This window comes from Lissotriton vulgaris, chromosome 4_1, assembly GCF_964263255.1.
Source record: "Lissotriton vulgaris chromosome 4_1, aLisVul1.2, whole genome shotgun sequence".
In the NCBI taxonomy this organism is placed as follows: Eukaryota; Metazoa; Chordata; class Amphibia; order Caudata; family Salamandridae; genus Lissotriton; species Lissotriton vulgaris.
The window spans coordinates 1,845,921,264-1,845,940,955 of NC_141691.1; the positions used below are offsets into that span (position 1 = coordinate 1,845,921,264).

At 45.3% G+C, this 19,692-nt stretch overlaps 1 protein-coding gene across 1 annotated transcript in view; it reads right to left on the reverse strand.

The window, feature by feature from the left end:
* SAMD12 (sterile alpha motif domain containing 12) overlaps positions 1-19,692 on the reverse strand; it is a 1,349,936-nt gene that overhangs the window by 1,249,241 nt on the left and 81,003 nt on the right. Inside the window, exon 2 of the mRNA XM_086966143.1 lies at positions 13,347-13,513. Coding sequence (XP_086822269.1) covers positions 13,347-13,513 — 167 coding nt within the window. The remainder of the gene's footprint in view (positions 1-13,346; positions 13,514-19,692) is intronic.

Sequence of the window (19,692 nt, forward strand, 5' to 3'; positions counted from 1 at the left end):
GACCACCCTCTGTGTGCTGCAGTCCAGAGATTGATGTACAGCTTTCTACAGAAGTCAAGGCCACATGTAATGGACCTTTACTAACAGACAGACTTCTATAGGTCTGAAGGGGAGAAGACAGCCATCACTCCATTAACTCTACGACAGAGTTTAACCACGCCTGAGAGCAGGAAAAACCTGGTGAATTGGAGACATCTCTGACATTCCTGCTCTCCCCTCTGATTCAGATGCCTGCTGTGCATCTGAGGCACCTCCCCCTCTAAAGTGCTTTGCAATATCGTGTCTTATAAACGCTAACAAGGGAGAAAATGCAGAAAGTGCTGCAGGTTTCAAAACTTTCTTGGTCGGTTCCTGAAACTTAATTGAGGCTCTGCTGTATTTAAAAGGCTGGTTGCATTTTTTCCTTCGTTTTATGAAGGTGCATTTTATTATCTTACGTCTGGCTATGTTATTTCTGATGCCAGTCCCTGCTGAATCTACAAAGAATCTTCTCAGTCTATGATTGCGGAAAAGTTCTCATAGGACATTATACATGTTTTACTTGGCTATATGTAACTTCCCAACAACTCTGTCATGTGTAGTTTTTCTCTGCTACATAAATAAATGGTCGGGCTGACAGCATTATACTCACACCAGTGTCTTTAATCAAATTAAGACTTTTAAGAGACTTTCCTTATGTAACATTTCCTATGGACTGATTTACACATGTATGATTCATTGTCTCTGTACAATCTGTGTATGAGATGTAAAGTGCCGCAACAACCTACACTGGTATGAATAGTGCTAGAAAACAAATGAAATACAGGTGAGAGAGTAGTTACGGAGAGATGAAGGGCATTGTTGGAGGGTGGTAGTGAGGGAATCCGTGGAGAAGATGGTCATGGAGGAGGTGCCAAAAAAAGATTGTTGGACCTGGTGCCACCAGCAATAAAGCTGGCCCTGGGAGCAGGGAGCCATTCTGAGCACCTCCTGTCCTACGGCATACGAGCGTGAGGTTGTATGGGAACAGAGGCATCACAGATATTCTTCTGGCTCCCAAAGGCCATAAGATGGTACACTGTGAAAATGTGGTGTGTCCACCTTGTGTTTTGGGTTGTTTCCAGTCGATGGCACTAGGTGTTGGTACAGTATGATCACTGCGAGTACAGGATGAGCAGTGTGCTCATGTGACCACAGGGTAAGTGGAGGGGGAACAGCTTGAGTTGATGGTGAGAGGCATGTGTGAAGTGTGGTTGCTGTGAGTGTACAGTGAGTCTATGTGATCACAGGGTAGGAGAATGAATGATGTGAGTGCAGGGTAACAGCGTGAGTGCATGGTGTGGGAAGAGTTATAGATGTGAGTGTAGGGTGAGTGTTGAAAATGACAGATGAGTGGAGTGTCATGTGCATGCAGGGTGAGCGGTGTGCTTGTATGAGCGCAGGATAGGAGCAGGGTGAATGGTGTGAGTGCATGGTGAGCAGTGTCATCGCTTTGAATGAAAGGTGAGCGTAAAAGTGAAGGGTCAGAATGAGGAGTGGGTTGTCTGAATTCAGGATATATCCCCAGACACTTGGAGTAACTCTGCAGTAGTTTAACATATCTGAAACGTTATGCCAGCAGTTAATATCATGCGATTATAGCATCAATCAGGGATGGAGGCTGGAGGAAATAAACAATGTGCTGAACCTGCAACAAACATTCAGTCTGATGATTAGGGTCGCCAGGTAAGTATTTCTATGTGCCAACCAGTACAAAAATAGGCGAAATCACATAAAGCCCATTTTTTAGCTTCAAACAGCAAATATGTACAGAAAGAACTTTTAAATATGGTGTGGGGATGCATTAATGATCCATGACTAATAATTGAAGGAATCACACACAGGGGTTAGAGGAGGTTTAAGGATCAGCGGGAGCCAACTCCCCATTCATAACTGCAGATCACAAAAGAAGCCCGGGGTCCGAGTTAGTAGGGAGGTCTAGCATGTGGCTCAATGTGTCTAAGTGTATATCTGGGGAGTTCCCTTTTTAAGGACAGCCCCCCTCTAAACCCATGAAGGTTCGGTGTGTTTGAAAATGGTGCACTGCTATGTTACAAGTGATTGAAAGTGAATAAAACTGGCTATGAGGTCAGCTATAATGCTACCTTCATTCAGCTGCCCAGTGTCAGGATTAAAACCGAAATAACGCTCGTAGTGCAGGTGCTAGGATTCAAGGCCTCGGTGCTCTTACAAGACCAACATGTTTCAGCCTGATTGATTTTGATTAGTGTCACGGCTTTCGTCAGGTTCGGTGATATTGCTACTGCAATAAATAAGTGAATAGTATGTGCAAAAAGCACAGGATAACACATGATAGGATAAAATAGACAATACTGAACCAGGATCATTTTCACTGTTCAGTATGTTCAACGTATACCCTTCGAGGCGTCGGAGTTCACTACATCTGTCATGGCTTCTTAGCCATACGGTACGGGAGCTACAACTGCTGTGCGTGCGATTCTTCACAGGTCAGCTCTCGTCCGGCGACAGGACTGCACTACGAGTGTTATTTTGGTTTTAATCCTGACACTGGCAGCTGAATAAAGGTAGCATTATAGCGGACCTCATAGCCAGTTTTAATCACTTCAAACACACCGAACCTTCATGGGGTTTTAGGACACCCACCCTCCCTATCAAAACAACCCTGAGCTCCTCCCTCGCAGCGAGCGGGTTGTAGCCCCCATGAGGACTAGGTCTCTCACGGGAGGAGGTACCCCTATGATGAAGCATGACACCTCTGGTGTGTGAGTGGAACAGTCCTTAAAAAGGGAACTCCCCAGATATACACTTAGACCCATTGAGTCCCATGCTAGACCTCCCTACTAACTCGGGGCTTCTTTTGTGATGTGTAATAATTAAGGGAAACAAAGACGGAATTTATTTACAACCCTATTTACTTTCAAGGCAAGGCCTTTGCAGGCTCTTTAAACAACAAATGGGCAGTATTTTTTTGGGTGGTGGAAGCAGCATCCCTACTTGTGATATGCCTTTTCATGAAATGCATTCTTCCACTGTGACAATAAAAGTAAAATACAAATGTAAGGAATCGGTAGAGTGGGGAGCCAGGGGGTGCTGGAAGCAGTGAAAAACAGTAAGCCTCATTAAGCAGTTTACAAAGTCGGGTCCTGCTGCCCTTCCTGTGAGTGGCCTCTCAACGTGTCAGACCAGCAACTGGCCAGGTCCTGAGTCACCCTCCTCCTATAAGTGAGACTGGCTGTCAGGTCACGGGCTATAATATTAACTTCGTTAAATACAATATGCCTTAGGAGGATGAGAGGCTGGGTCTGCCATGCCAGGGTACAAGGTCGCAGCTGAGAAAACATCCCATGCACTCTTCTGGTGCAGGTGCATCATGGTCGCCCTGCATCGCAGAACCCCGCACAACCTGAGCACAAATGGTGTTCCAAAGAATTAAAAATACACGTGAAAGGTATCTTCTATTAGGGTATCTACTTCACGGGGGCGCGAGGGGAGGGGCGGTCGGCGGGGGGTTAACAATGAGAGTAAGGCTCTTTTATAATCGATTCCTTCTTTTGGTAGGCACAACGTGAGGACGCGGGAGGGGTGGGGGAGGGAGGGATGGAAGAGAGAGCGCGCGCGCAGGTGGGTGACGGTGAGCAGGCAGATCCTGCTTGCCGAGCCGGAGCAGCGCGCACTTGTTTATTTTGTTAATCCATTTCACGAGGGAGCAAAAGTGCAGCCGGTGATCCGACAGGCAGGTGACATGAGCTGCTGCCCTGACCCCAGCTGGAGCAAAATGATAATGTGTATTTTTCTTCCATTTCAAAGACTTTCTCAGAAAGTGCAGCCTGTCCGACACAGAGGCCACGACCAGATTAATCTCCAATATCTCCGCTCCTTGAAGGCCCAAAGAAGGGACTGGGTGATTCAGCGCCAGGAGGAGCATGTGGCCTGCAGATAAACTCTTTTTCTGTAGATCTTGGATCTATTAGCCAAAACAACTGTGCCATAAATAAACCTAAGCATCCCAGTATTCAGTTCACAACGAAATTCCAGCGTCCTGAACTTTCGTACTCAGCGTTATTCTATCTTCACTTGTCCTTAATTTCACTTAGACGATACACCTGTGCTAATATAACATTTTATAGCAAAGCGTTTTTTCATTATCATGATGCCCTTTGTTCTTTCGATCTCTGGTTATCAGCTCATGCCAGCCATCCGTACTTTTAAAAATCTTTGTCCCAATGTGTGTTGACAGCAATTATGATACCGCAATCGATCAATTTAGATACACTGAAACGGTACCCATTATTAAACTTTAAATGACCTTAGTCGTTGGAATGCAATTTCACATGTTTGACAAATCCTGTTTTTGAACATTCCTCTTTGTTTTACCCTCAAATATTTTGCATTCTTTCAAAATGTACACAGAGGGTTCTTATGTCCATCCTTATCCAAGTTTTAGAGGCATCAATGCAGCTTTAGCATTCCCAGATTGGAAAGTGGAGGACTACAATACTTTATAATCAGTCTTATAATGGTGTGCCAGCCCCCTTTTCTGTCGTTAGTCAAAGTTAAGCGTCTTGGTTTCTGAATATGATGTATTGGTCACATTGTTCAGGAGGCATAGTTCTCTAAATCTGTTGTTTTCATCAAGCCTATTTTTACATCAGATTAATGCTGGGCAGAGCTATTCCTGCGCACCCTTTCGACCTCATCCAAGGCGCTATTTTTGATGATTTTTAGTGGGTGAGCATCCAAGGTCTCCATGCAGTGCTTGGCTCGTGAACATGTTTCCTCTCCACCCTATTTACATAGAATGCAAACTTCAGACATTGTGTCACTGCTGCACCAATAAGGCACAAAAGGTTCAATTCTAGTTTATATCTTGGGAATGAAGTCACAGCATATTTGCCGCAGTGTATTCCATTTCCATGCTATGCTTGCCTCCCAAAATTGAACACTCAGACCCAGGATAATTATGTTTTCCTCAAATTCGAAACATAAAAGCTTAGGCTCCTTTGGCACCTGAACTGATGTAGGATCAGTTAGAGTCACTATCGTTCCCCTTCATGGATTTTTAAAAAAAAGCATGTTAGCCCAGCTACTCCAGTGCACAAGAGACCCCACCAACTAGAGACTTGATCCGAAGCCATTTACCAGGCAGTAGCATCCATTCCTGTTCACTGTTGTGTGGCAGGCTATTGGTCTGTAGTGAAGGCACCACAACATTGGATTACATCCCTGAGTTGTCGGCCAGAAACCTTGAGTTGCCAGACAAATGATACAGGGATCACTCCGCAGATTTCTTTTATCCATGTATTCACTGGAAAACGAGGAATACTGTTCGTAGTAGTTTAAGTGGCTGATAAACCGAGCTATCAGATGACAAAGAACGCATTGGGAGGCCCCACTTCAGGGGTTTTGGTCCCTTGTAAAAATAATTGTAAGGAATGCAATAGTGTCAGTGTAGTATCTAAGACCTTGATGGTTACAGGACCCCCTAGTTTTCTTTGCTGTACATTTTCGTAACTGTATTACATTTCCTATAGTTGCAACAGCAGCACTTGATTTAATCAAATATAATACTGGCTAATATTACTGCCATTGTGGACTGAATACTAAATCCTATTGAATCAGAGTTCCTAACTTAATACCACCTCCTTCATTAAGCTTCAGATACTGCACTAAGAAACTCTGCAAAGTCTCGCCCTTGCCCACATTCTGCCCACCCGTCATAGCCGCTGTGGAGGGCCCTCCTTCCTCTACCTCGCCACCAAGTGCTGGAAAATCCTCCCCCTCTACCTGCGCACCTCCCCATCTCTGAAGGACTTCAGGAAGAAGTTCAAGACTTGACTCTTCGACTGCCATCACCTGCTGATCAAGGCCCGCACTACCCGCCAGCGCCTGGAGACCCCCCGTAGGTGACAAGCAGCTCTTTACAAGACTCACTGATTGATTGAAGTATATGAAGGGGGTCTTGGCCATCCAGCTGAAGAGCTTCTCTACCATATCCCCAGGGACATCACTGATAGACTACAAACCCAGCAGAGATTCTGAGCAGTAAGCTATCACTAATTGAAAAACGGCCACACTAATCTGAGTTGTGACAATGAGGATGATACCTGTACAACATATAGGGGTGTGGTTAGTTGACTGTGCACAATGCTGTATGCAATAGTGACTTTCACGTAGCTGTGTGTCATTAGCAGCAGACTGTGAGGTGCTCATGTTCAGGTAGTTGTGTTTGCAGTCACTCATATGTCTTATTTTAGTGATGTGGGTTCATCATAGTCCAAGAACAGTGTTTGGCAGGGGACGGACAAGTGCACTTGTCAGCTTCAGAGTTTGGTATGAGCATAACTTATGATTGTGACACAGTGCAGATTGATGTTGTCCAGACGCATTGTTCCATGACATGTGGCAGTGAAGACTGACTTACCATGCATGTCTGTGCCAGGGCATTGTCTTGAGAAGAGGGATCCTGCATTGGAGTCAGAGGTGCTCCATGCACCCCATTGTGTCATTGACATTTAGGACGTGAGGACATCATTGTGTGTGGTGCTGCTAGGCATCACAAGATTGTGAAATGTGACTCTGGGCATACATTCATCCTGACACCTGTACGGAGTGATTGGCCTCTGATGTGATGTATGTTTATAGTAATTAACTTCTACCTGGTCATTTGCATGTACAACAACTGTGTAGGTGGTGCATGTGTGCACTTTGGGATATTATCAGCCAGCATGCAACAGGCATATGGGTACAGGTCCAGGAGGGATATGGGTGCCATGGTTGATGGTCAGACTGGTTATTGCCCAGTGTGGGCATTTTGAGCAATTATCAGCTGAGGATGCCAGTGCATGCCCTGTAATGTGCAGTATTTACAGTGTTGTGTGCAGTCAGTGCAGGCGACTAATGTGGGCCTTGTTTTCGTACTTATATGCAGATACATCCACGGGCACAGGAGACAGCGCCACGGGAACTGGAAGAGCCGCAGAGCCAGCCTGGGTCAGCGACTGAGGAGTTGGAGGGACCCAGTGGCACAGAGGGTGAGGGTAGCCACACCGAGGAGTCCTCAGCACCATCCACCTCGGCTGAGAACCACAGCAGCTCGGAGGATGACTCCCTTGTGGGGGCGGGTGTCAGCAGCCAGCAAACCACAGATAGTGAGGTTGTTCCCGCCACCACTACCACCACCAACCTCCCCTCGTCTCCCATCCCAGAGGTCCATGGCAGCTCCCGTGTTCGGGAGCATGTCTTCTTCATACCAGGCACCGCACCCTTGCCCCTGTGTCCACTGCTGCCCTGAGTGTGCAGTCTGTGGACTTGCTTAAACAGATCCATGTAGGGCAGACATCAATGCTGAGTGTCTTTCATGCACACACCAGTCTGTTGACACAACTGGTGTCGTTCATGGAGGGCATCTCATCGGGCATGTCTGCCCTACAGAGGACCGATCAGTCAATGGCCTACTCCCTGACGGCAGCAGTATCCATCCTCCAACAGTCCCTCACCCCTTCAGCCTCTGCCCCATCAATAATTCCTAGCACACTACCTGTCCCCAGCACACACACACCAGCACAGTCACCCAAACACACAGACACAGACACAGACAGCACACAATCACACAAACCAAAGTCAAAACGTGCAGGAAAGCAAAGTCAGGGGAAATACACACACAGGCATCCACAACCACTCCACAGTCCTCCGATCCTTCTCCCTTCAAGAGCCCTTCCCTTGCCTCACCTGCAACCCCATCTCCTAAGAAGCTCTTCCTGTGTGACCTAGGCCTCTTCCCCTCAGATCCAGACTACAGGGGGAAGAGGAAGTGCCCACACACCTAGAGAAGAGTGTCCCTCACACCAGGACACCCTCCCCCGGGCGCAAGCAGACTTAGGCCCCCACCCACAAGTCACCCCATACCCGGAAGAGCAAGACCCCACCCCGCCCCACAGCTCCACTGCACAGTCTCCTTCCTCCATCCCCCAGGTCAGCACACCACAGGTTCCCCCACCACTCCCTTTCCCAGGTTCCCCCACCCACAGAAACATCATCCCCAAAATGCTCAAGCCCTCCCCAACTTCTACTTGCTCTTCCACTGACACCATCTCCAGTCTGTCTGTAAATGCAACTAGTGTGGGGACCGTGCCCCCCCAGCTGTGCTGCCAACCTCACCTGCACCCCTTTCCACTCCCATGGGGTTAGGCACTGCAGTGGAGTCCACGACCACCCAGTCTAACATGGGCACTGCAGTGGGGACCATGTCCACTATATCTGACCTGCCCACTGCAGTTGTTTCGGCACCCACCCCATCAGATTTGTGCCCCACAGTTGTGCCGGCACAAACCATGTCAGACACCTCTACTGCAGTTGCCACTGACTCCTGCACCCACCACCCCCTCACAGCCTCCTTCTGATGAGCCCTGATCCTCTCCCTGTGGTGCCTGGCCTGCCCTATGTATGTCCCTCAGAGAGGATTTCCCTTGTACTTAGCAGTGCAGGTAAGCAACGGGTAACAGGTGTCACCCACACCCTCATTGGACTTTGTAGTTTTGACAGGACATTGAACTTATTTTTGTTTTGGATTTTCCCTTTCAGCTTTGAATTTGATGAATAAAACATTTTTTGTTATCTTTGTGCATTTGATTTAGCTGTACATTATGTTGTTGCTGTTTACCCTGACCTTACTGTGATGGTGCAGGATTTAACAATGTCTGATACTGAGGTGTTGATGTGATGTACTCCATGTGGACCATGAGATATGTATCCTGTTCAGGTTGGTATCCATGTCATCCTTTGCAGCTGACTGGGTCTGTCATGATTAACTAATTTAGCACAGGGATGTCAACATTTCATTAGCATGGCCACATCTGTGGCTTGCACTTATGCACATATGCTGTGATTCACATTGTACAATTTGTAACTTTCCCTGACTGTTGGCCCTTCTCCACTGTACATGCAGGTGTGGGCATCATTGGTGTAAAGTCCGCTGTGTTCTCTGTGCAACTTGTAGACATAAGTATTGTGTATGTGCAGGTGATTTAAGGGGCACTCCCATACCCAGGCAGATGTGACCAGTGCCTACATTGGGTGGTAAATGATTGTTGACTGAACACGTGTTGTGCTGACATGACCAGGAATCATACATACTGTTTGTCATGTTTTGCTATTTCCATGATGATACTTACCTTGAGGTCACTGTGAGGATGAAGGATTTAGACCCTTTGCCACAATGCTCAAATTTAGCTGCAGTTTGTGTCCACACATTTTACATTGGATGTACACACTGTTGGGGGTTTTGAACACATTGGCCCAGTGCTATTGCGAAGCTTGACTTGTGTAGCTCACACTCTGGTGTCGGTCACACATGTGATGGTAGTTACATTGTGTGTCGTAAATCAAATTCACTGTTGAGGGTATTTGTCAGACACTACACACTGTTGGCATGATGTTGTGGGGAAATGTATTTGGCTGACATACCTGTGGTTGATGTTTGATGGATGTGTGGCGCAAAATCCACCCTATGGGTGGGGGTGTCAATATTGCAAGACACACAGACCCCTATGAGTCTATGAGGCAGTAGTGATTCACAACATGGCACATATGGGTGGGGTGGCCGTTTGGGTGGGCAACATGCCCCTATGGGTGGGGGGGAATTACTGATAGGCAACATGACACATATGGGTGAGGTGGCGTTAGTGATAGGCAACGTGACACATATGGGTGGGGTGGCACTAGTGATAGGCAACATGACACATATGGGTGGGGTGGCATTAGTGATGGGCAACATGACACATATGGGTGGGGTGGCAGTATGGGTGGACAACATGCCCCTATGGGTGGGGTGGCATTAGTGATAGGCAAAGGCAACATGACACATATGGGTGGGGTGGCATTACTGATAGGCAACATGCCCCTATGGGTGGGGTGGCATTCGTGATAGGCAACATGACACATATGGGTGGGGTGACAATAGTGATAGGCAACATGACACATATGGGTGGGGTGGCATTAGTGATAGGCAACATGGGTGGGGTGGCAGTATGGGTGGACAACATGCCCCTATGGGTGGGGTGGCATTAGTGATAGGCAAAGGCAACATGACACATATGGGTGGGGTGGCATTACTGATAGGCAACATGCCCCTATGGGTGGGGTGGCATTCGTGATAGGCAACATGACACATACGGGTGGGGTGGCATTAGTGATAGGCAACATGCCCCTATGGGTGGGGTGGCATTAGTGATAGGCAACATGACACATATGGGTGGAGTAGTATTAGTGATGGGCAACATGACACAAATGGGTGGGGTGGCAGTATGGGTGGGCAACATGCCCCTATGGGTGGGGTGGCATTAGTAATAGGCAACATGCCCCTATGGGTGGGGTGGCACTAGTTATAGGCAACATGACACATATGGGTGGGGTGGCATTACTGATAGACAACATGCCCCTATGGGTGGGGTGGCATTAGTGATAGGCAACGTAACACATATGGGTGGGGTGGCATTAGTGATAGGCAACATGACACATATGGGTGGGGTGACATTAGTGATAGGCAACATGACACATATGGGTGGGGTGGCAGTGGGGGTGGCCATGGGTACTCTGAGGAGGCCTGTTGCTGGTGGACAGGGTCTGGACCCTGGGTGTGTGTGACATTTGGCGTGTACGTGTAGTTTGTTTGTATGGTGGGTGTCCAACTTACCATCTGCGTCGTCCGCGTCTGTTCCTGATCCGATCATATATGTACAGGACTGGTATGACCTGCGCGATTGGATTCATGTTGCTCCGTCTTGAACCGTTGCTAGCTGCTCCATTTCGAAACCGTGGATTGTGTTACTGGCTCGATTCGTAGCTGATATGCAGCTCTTCCGGGTGCTGTGATGTGCAGTATGTGGCAACCCGTCCGGAACGAAGGAACTTCGCATCGTACTTGACCGGCCAGTAGTAGCTGTGTTTATGGAGCCGTGTGACGCAAATTGTGTGTTTACGGTTCAGGCTCGGACGGAAAATGTGGATGAAGTCGGGGCGTACATGTCGGTCGGGAATTTTGAATTTTTTTGCATCGTACTTCATCGCCCGGACGGTCCTGCTCCTGGTACGATTCGGCCGTAAGGTAAGGCTACTGACACATCTCAGAGGGCTCACCGACCGAGATCAGAAACGGCCCCATAGTCTTAACCTCATATACCTACTGAATCAACGATTCACACATCTTTGGGAAGTCACACATCCCCCACCAAAACACACACATATTCACTCTCCCATACAAATACTCAGTTAACTAATCAATAACTAATATAGACTTTTACATAGCTAGTAACCACTGGTGCAGCAGTTTACACAACAAAGTTTAGTCACTATCCAATATATTTAGTGAGACAGTATACATTAGTCAAGTAAACAGTCAATCACACTGCTACTAAATCCTCCATCCAGATATTTAAATTTATATATCCACTGATTTTTCAATGCAGATTGCTATATATAATACACATTTAAATACCAAACCAAATCACATTCACTGGATGATGTCATCAGTGATGTCATTTGAGATGTCACCAGTGATGTCATCAGTGATGTCACTGACCATGTCATGAATGATGTAATATGTGACATCATCAGCAGTGGATTGCGGGCGCGCTAGTTATAGTTAGTACAACTAACTATAACGGAGGAATTTCAATGGTTTTGTACAAGTGAAATGTCTAGCTAACTATAACACCCATAAAACCTACAGTGAATTTCTAAGGTTTTTTAAATGCTAATCCCTAACTATAAAATGTCTGAAACCTATGGTTTTTTTCTGTGAATATATATATATACATACACATAAACATACACACACATAAGCTGTTTCTCGTTTCTCGTGAATGAGAGTGGACGGCATAGGCACAGAGTACGGCTGGGAAAATGGCTTTATTTTCGTATGTGTCACTGGTACCTCCAATACAGAAATAAGTTGTTATAAAATACAAATTTGATGGTTATAATAATAAACCAGTTATTTAATTTACTTTCATAAGTAATATTCGTTGTTTTAATTTGCACTATACTTTTCCTACCACTTATCTTTTCTCTTTATGTTCTTTTATAACATAACGTTAAAATGTCCCTTTGTTGCATCGCTCTGTTTCTTTGATAAAGCTTTTTAAACATAAAAAAGTCAGGCTGGCCTTTGTGATTTATTAAAAGTTAAAAGACTCCCTCACACTCTGCTCCTCCTTGTACCTTTCCTCAATCCAATCTGAATAATTCTCATGGCTATCCCATATCTAACCAAAACCGCACACTTTCTCCATGTTAGCCATTGTCTCACTTGCTCTCCAATCATTCACATATTCTCAAAACTCCCACACCATCCTCAATCTCCATCTTTACAAAATAAAAAATAAAAATCAGTAGATGCCTTTAGGAACTCCCACACCCCAAACCCCACTTTACTCCACATGTCTTCATCACAGAGGGAATGAAGCAAGTGAGTCCGCCCATCCCTAGAAGGATTCAAGAGAAGGTGTTTGGTTTGAGGGGGTGTACTTCCAAGAGCATTAACAAAAAGGCATAATGCATGTTACAAGCACAATTTTGTGTGACATTGTTAGTGAATTCTCTTACATGCAGTTCTAAATGGGCACTGATAAAGTACTACCATTGAGCCGAGTTTCATCTATATCCTACAGGTGGAGGGAGGGCTCCTTCCCTCCTTTCTATACTTCCAACTTTTTCTTCAATACATTTTGTGAATAGAACCCAAATACTCTCCAGTGAACAGAAAGATGCCTCTTAACATCAGGTACTGCTAGGTAGAATCCATCATATATATGGCCATTGGTGCCGTGTAGTCAGTCTTTTAAAGTTTGAATTTTCTAAGTTTACTGCACTGCCATATTTCGAGGAAAGAAACAAGAGCTGGCCTTTCCTCCTTTTTGCCACTGATATAAACATTGATTCAAATATTCATTCAGTGCTTGATAGTGCAACATACAAATATGAGTCAATATCATTTGCTAGCGATTGGTAAAATACATCAGTGTACAATATTATCTTTTTATTTAAAACTGTTAATAAATTACTTCATAGGGAATCTTTAATACCTATATTTGCTCCCTGTCCCAATGTTGAAGAAAATGCCACACACACTTCATGTTAACTTAGAAGAGGGCACTAGTAAGAATACAGAAGAAAGGGAAGCATTCTAATTACTATGCATCAAAAGCCAAACTTAATGTCGAAATTCATGCTTTGGTTCATCTAGTCATTTTCCCTAGATCAATTTAAAATGCTGGAATCATTCTCTGTTTTTTGCAGAAAATACATATCTGCAGATACATATTTGTAGCTTAAAACTAAATTGTGCCTACCTTTGATGGGTCTGGCTCAGACCTCTCTCTCCTGGGCGTACCCTTTGGCTCGGGCACCTTCTGATTGTTGTCATCTTGAGTTAATGGAAACTTGAAATGATTACCTTCCTGACTCAGGTCAATACCCTCTGTGCAGACAGCTTGATCGAGGTTATTACAATGGATAGCTAGGGAAAGAACAACAATGATTTTAGGAAAAACAATACATCCATGGACGTTTTTTACAGATGTTGCTGATGCCACTAGGAAAAAAATAAATGTTTGCCCTACAACTAAAACAAAGAATATTTATTAAGACAATGTTTTGCAAATTAGCCACACAATATAAGCTCTGGCAAATGGTTCACTCTAATTAATTTTAAACTGAGGCCAAACAACAGTATCCTATGAAAATCAAGCAGCCTTATGCATCTACAATATTTAACTGTACAACCACTGCCTTTGTAATTTTGATGGATCGCTGATGCATCAAACACAAAATCCTCTAATTTAAAGATTGAACATTCATCTGCATGCCAAGTTGAAACCCACAAATCCCCTCCATCAATTCGGTCATTCCTCAAGGACAATATGAACATTGCCTTGCACTCTACTAGCAGAAGAAGGTAGATTTATGACTACATGTGCCCAATGTCCATGTAATTTCATGAAGCTCCATAAGCGATCAGTCCTGAAACTTTCTCCTGCCCATAAGACAAAGTCACCTCCCCACTGCTGATCACATGGTATTCACTACCCAGTTTGGAACTCATTTCTTAACTCAGAAAAGCAGCTCCCTTCATTGTCAGGGAATTTATTTTGCTGCTGGCTGTTGTCTCCCATTAGGTAATGTTGCTCATGCTTGATTCTTATATGATATAGGTTTACTCAATTGTCTTTGAAAGAACGACCTGACCTTTTACAGCAAAACCTTAAATTCTGAGTGGGTCTTCTGTCTTTTTCTTTTGATATAGGGCCTTTCACTCTGCCTAGTTGCATAGGTTATGGAAAGTAAGTAACTCTATTCTCCTATGGCATTTGCCTGACTACTAACACCATTGTTTTCTCTAAAAGACTTTCAGATAGGCACCACTAAATCTATACGCTTGCCAAAATGTCTTTTAACTCAATTGATAAAATGATGATGCTCCTTTTTATCCTAACCAACCAGTTCCTACCACCAAACAATTAAATGTAGTAATACAACTGAACAAATATTGAAGGCCCAGCTCTAGAAATGTCAACTCATTACCCACAGAAAGAAAGAGTGTGTGACATTGTATCAAACAGATTTGGAATTTGGTCACATAAGGACACTCATGGCAATAGACTTGCCATCTTATAATAGAGGTGGTAAAACCATAGGGTGTGGGGGGGGGTTAGATTCTGGAGGTAATGGTACGTCCCTAGCAGCTTTCCTCTCTCTTCTTTGATTACTCTATCTCTTCTTAACTTCTCAGATTCTTATTCCCAGACGTTACTGAACTGATCTTCACCTGCAATTTGATTAGATATCTAGAATTTGAGACAGGGTAGTGTCAGAAGCCATTGCTCTGGTTGGAATATATTTCAGACTAGGCAATCTGTCAGAAAGCACTAGCTTTGTACTCTGATCCAGCACAAGCAATGCACACTTTCACCTCTACCATTCAAAGTCCAGCGGAGTTCCTGGATGTGCGACTTGCTATCTTGGACACACCCCATGAGTCATGTTTTAAAAGTGACAATTCCTGCAGAGGTACAGAGAGTGTGAAAGGAAAGGCTGTAGGATGTAATATTTTGTAACACACAACAAAATTCAAATACCTGTAAATGACCAGGAGACACAATTCAGAATATATCAGCAATAAGCAAGTGAAGCCATCAATGGTGTAATTCGATTTTGATCTTTTGATATCTCTCTCTCTCTCTCTCTCTCTCTCTCTCTCTCTCTCTCTCCACAATACACCCCCCCCCACATCCTACAAACTTTACTTTTAGGTGCTGGTGCCACCTCCCCCTGATCACCAAATAATTTTCCCCGAAGAAATAGCCACACTTGTATCAGTTGCTGAATTGTATTACATTGTAATTCTTGTTTGCCATTCCAGCAATGAATCTGCTACTGTGATTGTACAGTTCATTCTTCTAACGTGTTTGCAGTATTCAGAACATGAAACCACATTTTTTTGCATAGTTTATTACAAGGCAAGCTTACTTCTGGGCCTGATATTCTTTGTTCAGAGCCACTCACATATCCACTTCTAACAGGCCTATACAGTTAGAGTACTAAGCAAGCAACCCATCAACCGCTTGAATGATTAAAACAATATTAAGTCCAAACATCACTGTCTTACTCATTAATTCCCAAATAAGTCCATAAAGTGCAAAATACATTACCTCGGCATAATACAACAATAAAGTGCCCAAGTTCTATTTAAAATGCCAATTATGCCTAGTGCAAATAAAAAAAAGAACAGAGTGTGGCTACCCATGCTAAACCAAGCTAGAGTAGTGGAGAGTTGGCAGGGCTGAAAGTCTGGCCTTGTGACTGCTGGGCAGTGCATTAGTAGATAGCCCTCTGGGCAAACCAGGCTGTGCGTGGTGTGTACTGGGCCCATGGTATTGCCTTGAAACTACAGAGGCACTGGGTGTGTTAGTGACAAGTTGACACTGAATCGGTGATTCTTCGGCTGTGCGCGACCCTACCCTGTGTCAAACCCCCCACAGGTAGCCAACCTGACGCTGCCCACGGCCTGAGGCAAGGCCCTGTGGCCAATTCACCCAGAGGCAGACAACCTCACGCATTGTGGGGTTGCCAGGCACTGCTTCTAACTCCTTTCATAAAACAAAAAACACACTGGTCACTAGTAACAATACTTTCCATGCAAAGAACCAACTGGCGTATAAAATGTATTCAAAGGAGTTCATGAAAAATAATTTCAAGACACATAGTGGCGCAGTGAATACTGGTGCAAAATAAACATGCTTGATTCTCTCTTTATATGTGAGACACTCAATGATAATTTGTGATCAATAAGAATATCAAAAAACACAAGAACAACATGGCCCTTTACAGCAAATTGTCAACAATCATAGTGTCTGTTGCTTTAAAGTCACCAGCATATCTATCCCCCCAAAAAATGGTGCACTCCTCAAGACTCAGAGGGAAACTATTAGTAAGAGAGAGTTTATGTAAGGTAATGCAGATGAAGTGGGGGGGAGGGGTCACTGGTGACAATCTTTGGAAACAAGGTGGCCGGAAATGGCCTGAGCTGGAAAAATGCTGGATATCTATAGGGGATGCACAGATACGATCTGGGTATCCTTTTTTGTTTTTCAAACTTCAGGACAGGGGACTAAGTCCCCGAGTCCAGCAATGGCTGTCAGTAATATCTGTATGAAAAAGGAGCTCTCTGGACCTATCACAACACTCTGTTTTTGAATTGGCGCTCACACGAGTCTCTCTCCAATCCCTTGTGGACCCAACAGTCCACATATACACATATTTTTGACCCTTCATTTAAAAAAAAAAACTACTGAACAGATTTACACCAAACCACACAAAACACAATCTGCCGACCAAGATCTAGCTTCCTGCTTAACATGGTGTAATTCCGTTTAGCAGTTTTTGATGTAGCCCTACCTAAAGAAGTCTATGGAAAATGTATGGGGATTTCGCGCTTTTGGACCCCCTTTCATATCAGCCCCCGCTTGATGAATTACCCTAAAATGTTCCATGCACAAACTAGGTAAAAGAGAGCAGTTTTTTGGGAGGTTTTCTGGAGATTCGTCGAACGGTGCCGAAGTTATTAGAAACACAAAAAAAGCATTTCATATGGGAATGCTGACCTAACTGGTGCCACTGAGTAAACAAAAATATATACCGCCAACAGTTAAAACCACTGAAATTAACCAGTTATAGTTCACTGAGCTAACTATTACTTGCACCCCTGCCTGCTATGACCTAATATATTACATCACTCATGGCATGTTAAATGACATTCTGGAAGATATCACTCATGGCATCTCACTTGAAATCAGTGATGGCATCACTGAAAACACCATTGTCATATGTAGCATAGTTTTAACGAGTGTACATGGGTTGCTCCATACCATGGGAATAGCATAAGCCCAGGAGGCAAACATGATTGCGTATGTTGAAAGTTAAGTGATGCTCCATTTACAAGCCTGGGGAGCATGTACGCCCCCCCACCTCTCACATGGAATCTGACTAAACGCTTGCTGCGGCTCTGGTACAGATACCTTGGAAACTATTACACCCTAAATCCTTGGGCTACACATACTTTTCTAGCATACACGGCTCCTTCTCCCGCATAGACCACATCGTTTTATCCGCCACACATACATTAAGCCTAGCAACCACTGAAATACTGCCTTGGGGCCTTTCGACCGCTCTCCGCTATTGATGGAACTGAGACTGGATTCTGGGTGCCCCTCTTTCCGCTGGCGTCTGCCACCATGGCTCTTGTCAGACGAAAAGAATCGGTGACACCACACTCATGTCTCACAGATTATTTTACACGTAATAATGGATCCGTAGATTCACTGGCAACTGTATGGGAGGCAAGGAAACACAACTTGTGGCGTATGGACATCTCTTACTGCATGACACAACGCTGGTTGCGTCAAGAGCATCTGACCGAGCTAGAAGCCCAGCTGACGGCCACGGAACACACGTGCCGGGAAGCGAACAGACAATGCTTGCGTCGACAACTAATATATACCCAATGGTTATATGCCTGGGAATTGATGGGTGAGGCCTGGGCGGCCTCATTGGCTACCTCGAGTCGAATCTATCAGTGGGGAGACAAATCGAGCACCCTGCTCCACTGCCTGTGCCAGAGAGAGAGCTCCGCCCTATCTCTATTCCATGCACGCACGACACACATGGCGTGGTGCTTACGGACCCGACTCAGGTAGCCGCAAGCTTTGCAGCATACTAAGCTGAACTGTACGCCCCTCTGGAAATTATCTCGCCGTGGTTAGTTCAGCGATTCATTGATGACTTGACACCCCGCACCTTTGATGACCAGACTAGAGACGTCATGGATGCCCCGATTTCGATTGAAGAGGCCCAAGAGGCACTAGCGGATATGTGCTCTGGTAAGGCTCAGAGCCCCAATGGCCTCCCCTGCGAATTTTATAAAAAGTACATGTCCCTACTTGTAGGCTCCTATCTTGCCGCGTTTCAACACACGTTTGATTATCAGTGTCTTCGGCGGATTGGAGAAATGCGGAGATTGTTGTCTTTCAGAAGCCCGGCAGAACCCCTGAACTCCTTTCCACTTATCGCCCAATATCACTTCTCAATGTTGAGGCAAAATTGCTCGCTAAGATGATCGCCAACCGCGTAGTTCCGCATATATTGGATTTGGTCCACCCGGACCAGGCTGGCTTTATGCCAGGCCGAGCTACGCAGCATAACATTCGATGGGCCCACAACGCTGTCGCCTCGGTAGATAGATTGGGCGAATCGGCTGCACTTTTGTTGGCAGACATGGACAGGGCGTTTGACTCTTTAAGGTGTTGAACTGAGGAAATATCAATTTTATGGTCAAGAAATGTTCCCTAACGTGTACCCCACCGTCTCCATGTACGAGCTTAAAGTGCATGTAACTTCCCTCCTATGCCAGCTATGAAGACGCAAATACATTTGCGTTCAACGTTAACATGTCCTCTTTCAGATCCACCCTGAATGGGTCGGATATTCCGTTCCTAAGTATGCCTTACCACCGTCTTTGTATGGTGCACTTTCACGTATTTCTGGCTCTGTGCGAGCTAGGCCCTGTTTTCTGTCACCGAGCCTCTTTTCAAAGTCATCTCTGCCTCCTGAAACTGCAACGTGGGATGCCCCCCCGTGAACTCTGTCCTACTCCCTGCGAGGCGAGCGGAGCCTGGCTCGGCCTGCCTGCCTGCCAAAGACAGTATTTTACCTTCACGTTATCAGCATAGCCAAGCTCAGCTTCCCGAAAACACATTCCAGTCCAGCTGAATAGATAAACAACCCCTCAGCTGCAGAGTAAAGGGCCCGGCCTTTCTGTCTCCATGCAAGTAATTCATAGCTCCCGTTACCATGGTAGGCCCATGGCCCCCTCGCTTTACACACAGACACGTAGGCACATATGAACGCATTCATAGTCAGTATAGGATAGCCTCTGCCCAAGAGACCTTTCCTTCTAGATAATATGGTTCCCAAACATCAGATATCAGATATGATATAGGAACGAGTTGATCTGACATGCCAGACTTCTGTCTCTTTCCTCTAGTGTAAATGTCAAGTCCCCTGCACCCTCCAGCTTCACGTCACTCACACGTCATGCAGCTGCGCGCGCATCCAAACCTCAGATTTCTGCTGACATTGCAA